Source organism: Musca autumnalis, unplaced genomic scaffold (assembly GCF_047663935.1).
Source record: "Musca autumnalis isolate F117 unplaced genomic scaffold, ASM4766393v1 scaffold_1, whole genome shotgun sequence".
Lineage (NCBI taxonomy): Eukaryota > Metazoa > Arthropoda > Insecta > Diptera > Muscidae > Musca > Musca autumnalis.
In genome coordinates, this window is record NW_027411644.1 from 324202859 (window position 1) to 324211375 (window position 8517).

Here is an 8517-nt window from a genome sequence, read left to right on the forward strand (position 1 = left end):
CGACCAAAGCTTTTAATTGCATTAGCTGTGAGTGTTATTTTCCCCCGAGTTGTAGTTAATTTTTGAAATTTAAGTAATATTAAATTTGTAATTGAATATTTTGAATTGCAAATAGAATCATTTGATTTTCAACTGAAAATATTTGCATTTCAAATCGAAACCGAAATTTACTTAAAGAAAAACTCCAAGTGGGGAAAATAACATTTAACGCAGTTAATAAGGAGCCATTTGTAATACGAAAATCTGGGTTCCTCGAAGACGGGCATCACATCTGTATGTAGGATGCTTGTTTTCACAAAGTAGCCCATTTTATAAGCATATTCAATCATCACAAACAATGATGATTTAGTATGCTTCCCACAACTATTGGCAAATGCCATTTGCTATAACTTCCCTATACCCCGAGATTATATGGAAGTTATAACAGCGACATGCGCCACCAAAAATATCATTTCTATTACAATGGCTCCACAATTAACCAAACTAACTTCCCTAGCCCGCAACTAATATACATAGTAGTGAGTGCTACACATACATTTGCTTGAATGTCCTTTGCTCTTGCTCAAGAGCAAATGAGATTCAGCTTATCGTTAAAAAAATAGCAAAATGTAAGTTATTTCCACTCATCGAAAATGTTTTGGTTGTTGCTTAAAGAACTTGTCAACGATAGTAACGTGCAGTTTCTCGATCAAGACGACGACGATGATCCCGATACCGAACTATATTTAACACAGCCATTTGCATGCGGCACAGCGTTTGCCGTCAGTGTCTTAGATTCGTTGATGTCAACGGTAATATTTATTCATATTTGAATTGATTTTGAAATCGTATCATAATATTTAATTGTCGTATTTTTCTGTTGTTGTTGTTATGTTTGTATCTCTAGACATATTTCAATCAAAATGCCTTGACATTAATCAGATCATTAATTACGGGAGGTGCCACGCCGGAACTAGAATTGATATTAGCCGAAGGTGCTGGTCTACGAGGAGGCTATAGTACGCCGGAAAGTTTAAGTAATCGAGATAGGTAAGTAATACTTTTTTTATTTATTTTAAACATTGTACAATAAATATATGATTATAATCATCAGGGCAACCTTCGAACTTGTTTAGTTGTATAAGCTTAAAAGAATGAAAGCAGTGGCAGATTTCTGTAGCTTTAGACCCTATAGAAAGGCTGTCATTCAAATTTTAACGTACATAGTCCATAGTCGACTACATATTATTCCCAAATGCTTAATGTGAACACATACCGACAGGAGGGAATAACGTATCTACCAGATATCATCACCAAGGCACTTTACCTCTATAAGCTACTTGGGCACACACAAGTGTTTTTTGGAAAATTCATTGTTTTTTATAATTAAAAATCAATTTTTAATTTAATTTTATAGTTACATGCATATATATAGGAAAAACTCATAAAAATGTTAAAATTTATTTAAAAAAATATAACCCAAACCCAAAATTCATTTTCAAAGATCACAAACATAATAACAAGTGTCTTAAAAACTTAGCAAGTGTCCTAAACACTTAGTAAGCGTTCTGAGTGTCTTGGTACAACTTTCTTGTGATCTTTGCTCTCACTATCCCTGTGAGAATAAGGCAATAGGTTGGTTGATAATGTTTGAAAGCAACACTTAATGTATTTGAGTATCCATTTTTAGATATCGTATTTTTGAGTGGCTTTTTAGTGGCAAGCCGCACTTATACTTGTTTTTTGGCAAGTGGCTCACGAGTGTCGAAATCAGCTGCTTACGCATTTCTCTAGTATCTACCTACAGCCCCTCACTGTAGTGCGAGTTCCAAATCGCTCTGACGCATTTGGTGATGGCCTCCTTGATATAAGTGCAAACTATCTAAAACTCATGCATTTCTATGGGCCAGGGACCTAGTTGATAATGCAACTCCACATTCAATTTGAAACTCTAAACGCTTATTGGGACTAAACCACGGCTACTGCGATGCTTCCAACTTCCAGACTAGATCAGTAGATCTAGGGGTACCTTACACCAGTATGTAACCTACTGTCAAGTTCCTAGCCAACTACTACGACCATTTGGGTCCTAAACAGTCCGCGACTGGGGTCCTCAACGAGTTCAAAGGCTAAAACATAAACCACAACATATTTCGCTAGAATTCCCTGAAGAATAGCCGGCACCACAGCCACGAAGCAACAAACGTCGTCTTATTGTCTTGATCCTATAAAAGTGCTAACACTAACGGTTACGCTAGATCAACAGATCTAGGGACACCTGGTACCAGAGTATAACCTCCGGTCGAGCTTCTAAGCCAAAAACAACAACCAAACAGTTCGCGACTGGTGGCCATCAATGAGTTCAGCTGCGAAACATTAAACACACAACACAAGCAATCAACTAGACCTTCACAAATAACAGGCGCGACAGCCACGAAGGAACTAAACGTCGTCCAGTTGATAATACAACTTCACATTCAAGCCGAAACTCTACCAGATATAAACCGCAGCCACCGCCATGCTCCATAAGGATGCTTAGACTAACTGTCATGCTAGATCAAAAGATCTAGGGACACGTAGCACGAGAGTATAACCTCCGGTCGAACTTCGTAGCCAAAGACTACTACCAGTTAGACCCTAAACAATGCGCTATTTTTGGGCATCAATGAGTTCGGCATCTATCTTCACAAATAGAAAGCACGACATACCAAAAGAAACAAAACGTCTCACCAACTCAACTCTCCCTTCACTCAGGGCACAAATGCCAGATAGAGGCTATGTAAGACAATTGTCTTCACTTAAATGACCAGACTCATTTTCCTAACAATCACTTCACGTGTACATCTATTTCAACAACTAATGAAATTCCACCCGTCCTTCTATACGTTATACCAATATCTGCCAAAACTCTAATGTCATCATAGTAGGGACATTCCATCAGAATATGCCTTCAGCCCTCAGTCATCCCACACAACTCTGTCGCGGACACATCAACACCAAAAATGCAATGCGCAGTCAGTAAAAAACCAAGACCCATTCATGCTTACGCAGAAGTCTAACCAATGCAGTACGAACGTTGCCTCACGAATAAATTCTTACGACTGAAATCTATTGTGTTATACATAGATGTTACTGTTGGGTGGACGTGGGTATATTCCGTTGTTCTCTGCTCAAGGCTTTTTTCTTGGCAAATCCATTATCCGGATATATGCGATCATACAATAATTTATAAATATGTTGAAGTAGCAGTCTCGTTTGGCCCAAGACTGAAAGCGGTCTATTTTGTTCGTTGTTCTTACTGTACGATTTTCAGGGAAGAGTTACTTCACTGCTTTCCCGAGGCCTTCTGTAGCCTTTGAAAGTCATACAATATGGACAACGAACAAAATAGACGGCCTTCAGTCTCCGTTCAGTTTCAGACGCTCCTCCTGGAGTTCAGAAGCTGTTTGCTGCCGTTTTACTTAGAGGCAGACGCAGCTACCTGTTGGTCCGTGTGACGTATTTCATTTCCCTTTTACCGCCCTTGGGAAACGTTCAATAGGGGTTACATGTCCCCCGAAGGAATCCTACTTTACCAGACTCTTATTCATTCCATTTGGCCTGACAATATGTCTGCCTAGACGATGAAAGAGAAGGTTCTAATGGACCGGTTCTGATAAAAAGGCCCATGGTTCACGTGAGGGTAAGTCAAATTTGTCGTGTGGGATAATTCCAAGGTTATGCGGTCTGATAACCAAGATTATCGGGTTTGATAATCCAATTATGTCATCAACAACTTTGATGGTGAGGATGTACCATCGAAAGCTCTTGCCTGGGGACTTGGGTCGGCTCTGGAAAACCACACAACGTTGAGGTTCAGTCACAATATGTTGAAATAATTGTGAAGTGTATCCATATATGCATTTAGCCTTGTCACCGCGGTGCTTCCAAAGCGACCTTGTAGCGCCCGCAGAACGTCGTCGGCATATGTTAGAAGCAGTTCTCCTTCAGGCGGTTCTGGTATATCGCTTATAAACAGATTCTAGAAAACTGGTCCTAGAAGTGATCATTGGACAATCCAGGCGTGGTTCTGGCATCTTGTCATCAACTCTCACGTAAAAGACTTGATCCTTCAAAAATCTTCATACCAAATGATTCCATTTGGTAAAAAATGCCAATCTGCCATACCTTATCGAAAGCTTTGGCGAAATCCAGGACCACCTCAATGGACCTTTTTTTTGTCTTGAAACCTTCCATTACGTGTGTGGCTCCCAGAACATGTGTTGGAGAGTGGTTAGCTCGAAATCCGAATTGATAGTCTCTCAAAATTCTCCTTCTTAGGATGACCCGGTAGAAGTGGCGCAGCAGGAAATGTTCGAACAATTTTCCAAACGGCTATAAAAGGTAAATTGGACTATAACTTCCAAGCACACGAGCATCAGTTCCAGTCTTCGCTATCAGCGCCACTTCTTTCCAGGCTATAGAAAACTGTCAAAGTTGAGACAATGACTAAAGAGGAAAGTTAGGAAAAAGATGGCGACTTCAGCTGCCTTCTTAAGAGCGATGTTCGGAAGTTTATGTGTCCCGCCAAGCAATGCCTGTTCCGACCATGTCTGGATCAACGAATCCGTTATCTTACCACCTGCCGGCTCACCACAATTGACCTTTTTTCGTCTTAAAACTTCCCGTTATGTCTATTGATTGTCTCTCAAATTCTGCTTGTTTCGATGTTGATGTAGCTCAGAAGGAAATATTGGAAGCATTTCCCAAAGGGCAATAATTGCAAAATTGGCCTATAACTTTCGCGCAGACGAGCATCAGCTCCAGGCTTCGATCTCAGTACCAATAATTATTATTTTCTGACTATAGGAAATACTAAAGTTGAGACAATGACTTCGCCTGCCTTCTTAAGAGCGATGTCCGGCACTTTTATGTGGCGGAAGACTTGTTCGGATAAAAATTTTAGTTATCTGGCCATAAAGCCACAATATTTATCGAGGATGCATCTGTTTTAAGTTCGTTGCAGAACTCAACCAAGGGGTGTGATTTGTGATCTCTTCCACTAAAGTACTGACCTGGTTGCGGAAGGAATTATCCACCTTTGCTTATCCTCCATTTCGGTGTTTAAAAGGCCGTTTTAGCGTTGACCTCGATGCTCTCCACATAAGTCTTAAAACGCGCTCTCTCTCGTCGTATATATTAATCAATTGTTCTATTATTACACTGATGTTCTTGATATCCGCTTTGATGGTTTGAAGGTCTCCTAGGAGGCTTTTTCTGGTTGCTTGTCTTGGCACGTTATCATCAATGGGTCGCCTGAATACGAATCATACACCATCAACGCATGCATCCTCAATTGGCGAATTCTTGTTATACTCAAATTGTGGAACACTTTTTATTCCTTGCTTTGAATATTTTGAATTAAAAGGACATTTCCACTGCTGCACAGTCTGACTTCTGTACTCAGGAGATGAAACAAGCTTCGAATGTTTGAAGAACGCCTCCTTTATACCATTTCGGCAGGTCACTCTGCTTTTAACTGGTAATGTTGACAGCAGATTGGGCTGTCCAATAAAATGTCGTTGTAGTTCCACTATTAGCCGCTAAGGGTTCCTTAAAACAAAGTAAAGGCAATATCAAAATGGTTCAAAGTAACGCGTATAAGGACATTACAAAAGTTATTGCTCCATGGTTGGAACATATTGGCATGTTTCCTTCTTCTATGTAGGCTATACTGGGGTATGGTGCATTAATTAATTCCTTTGCTAATCACTCTTTTGCTATTTTGTATCCACTTAACGTTGTTGTCTGCAAAATTCTCAGTGTGGTAAACATGCGACTCACTTTGAAATGAGGAAACCGAAATGTTCGATTATCTTGTCCAATCAAATTATTATTTTATTAAAATGGTTGATTTTTGAATAATTTCATTTCACAAACATTTCACGGAAATTTTGAATTTATTCCAGGTGCCGAGTGGGTCAAATATCATTATATGATGGTCCTTTAGCTCAATTTGGTGAATGTGGCAAATATGGTGATTTATTTGTGGCAGCATTAAAATCCTATGGTATGCTATGCATAGGTTTGTACAGATTTCGAGATACCAGTTCCAGCTGTGATGCAAGTAGTAAACGTTATGTCATAACAAACCCACCCGATGATTTTTCACTACTGCCAACAGATCAGGTAAGCAGTGATCAGCAACTCAACCCCCTTCATGCACATTACACTAATTATAATCTACATTCTTTACAGGTATTCGTTTTAATGCAGTTCGATCCGGGCCTGGAATATAAGCCACCAGCGGTACGAGCGCCTACCGGCGGCCGCAGTGCCAATACACAAGGCTCCGGAGTCGGTGGGGGCGGTTCCAATAAGGATGATAACTCTTGATTGTTACTGTGTAGCGCCTTAACTGATGGTCCTTACTCGTACATTTGAACGATGGAGATTTCCCACATGCACAAATTGACACAATTTTGGCGCCAAACTCTTTATAATATATTACAGAAAATTAGGCTAATACTGCGTTATCTAAAGCAGAACTAAATTTTATAAAATACCATAAACAAGAACAACAACAAAAATATCTAACGAATTTTTTAACACCAAAAATAAAGAAAAGTGCAAAAAACGGAGCCAAATAGTCTGGGTCAAAAATGTGTCTTTTTGTGCATTTTATATACATTTAAATGTGTTAAAACAGGTCGTTTCAAAAAACATCTATTATTGGAACCCATAACAGTGGCAGGAATATTTGTTAATATCTATTAGTTATTAACATTTAGTCCGGCTAATTTCATCTTAACATGTTTAAATGCATATAAACTCAACGAAAACCAAAGAAAATCTCTTTCAAAACCAACGTTCAATTGTTAAAATTATTGCTTCCCACACCATTCCGTTAGCCCTATTTAGAACCTTGACTAACTAACATGACATTTTTGTATACAACAAAACACACACATACATACTTTGTACTCAGTACTAGTACTTTTTAATATATATTTTTTTCGAAATTCTAACCATCAACCTAAGTTGTTTTCCCACTACCTACCTAATTACCTACCCCCACCCCAATGTAAACCCCTAAACCTAAAATACTTATCTTCTGTTGAATTTTAAATACTCTGATTTTATGGTACATTTATTTTTTATTATTTTAATTGGTTGCTATAAGCAGCAATTTGTAGAGTACGTGTTTAGTTTTAAAGGATCTTGGATCCATTTAGAGTGAATTTAAATGTTAATTTTCCTTATAAAAAATGTTCGATTTATTCTGTAAACAAAAAAGTGTATAACTATATAAAGACATTATGTTTGGTATGCTTGTTGAATTTTATTTTTTTTTTAGTTTATCAATAAAAATTATGATTTCTTTTTATTTCTTACGAGTGTTTCTATTTTTTTTTGTTTTGTTTAAAATCATTCGAAATTACATCAAAACTTTACAGTGGGCCAATTTCCAAAGCTCAAGTTCATCTTTGCCTAACGTTGGGCGCCAAAATTTGTTCTTGGGAATGCTATTCCCACACAAGAACTATTTAACAAATATGCACAAGTGTTTGCATTTATAGTCATACTTGATTTTTTTTATCGCACAAACCCACGTTGGACGCCACTTTAATATGAAACTGGAAATGATGAATCTTTTGACATTGTCACAATAAGTTAAAGTCATCTCTACCGCACATTTTTTATTAACCATTAATTAACCTTACGGGAAATATGAGGTATCGAATATACATATTTTGCGAACAAAATAGTTCAATTCAACGATTCACTGAAATGAGCGATGGAACCAAAGTCGATCATTATGCAGCAGGGAATGACCTACTGGCTGATTAATGTCGAATTCGACTGAAATTACTAATGTTATAAGTAAAATAACCAAATGACAGATTTTGATTTATGTATATGAACATGAATATTTTTCTAAATTTTGAGATACATAATCCCCACATTTGAAACGTGATTGCATTTAACGTTCAAAAGAATAGTTTATCTTCTTTATCCTAGTGGAAATCATCTTATCCACTCACCTTGCTCTTTTCCAAAATCAATGAGAGTATTGTTGAGAAAAACTATGCAATTTAATTTTTACTTTCTTTCCCCGTTCTCTTTACTCTCTATTTTACAATTCTAAGAGAGATTCACTGAGAAAGTACTATTTCACTCTTATACTTTAAACTCTCTCAACACGCAAAACAAAAAGTTGAACGTTATTCGCATATCTCAATGTGAAAGGGGAGGAAATATTTACTCACATTGGGCGCCAATCGAATTGGGCACCTTTTTCTTAGTAACAAAAATCTAGTAATTAATAACAAACGTCCCATTTGGGTGCCATGATGCGCTCGTGCCCCAGACCACCTAACACTTTTGAAATAAGAACTCAAAAAGGCATTTTAGTTATTGTAGAGCTCAAAAATACTTTCTATTCATAGAATACCTCTAAAGCGTTTTTACATATAAATTAAAAGACTTACGAAGGGTATTCGTTGTATAGAGCGATCTATTCTATTTATAGAAGACTTACATAAAAAATGCATTTTT

The 8517-nt window shown here is 37.6% G+C and overlaps 1 protein-coding gene across 50 annotated transcripts in view; it reads left to right on the top strand.

The window, feature by feature from the left end:
• slo (calcium-activated potassium channel slo) overlaps window positions 1–7345 on the top strand; it is a 297333-nt gene extending 289988 nt beyond the window's left edge. For all 50 annotated transcript variants that reach the window (XM_073962670.1, XM_073962642.1, XM_073962671.1 and 47 more), the window contains 4 exons: window positions 655–791; window positions 887–1029; window positions 5928–6147; window positions 6217–7345. In XM_073962670.1, coding sequence (XP_073818771.1) covers window positions 655–791; window positions 887–1029; window positions 5928–6147; window positions 6217–6354 — 638 coding nt within the window. In that variant the 3' untranslated portion in view covers window positions 6355–7345. The remainder of the gene's footprint in view (window positions 1–654; window positions 792–886; window positions 1030–5927; window positions 6148–6216) is intronic.
• The last annotated feature ends 1172 nt before the right edge of the window (window positions 7346–8517 follow it).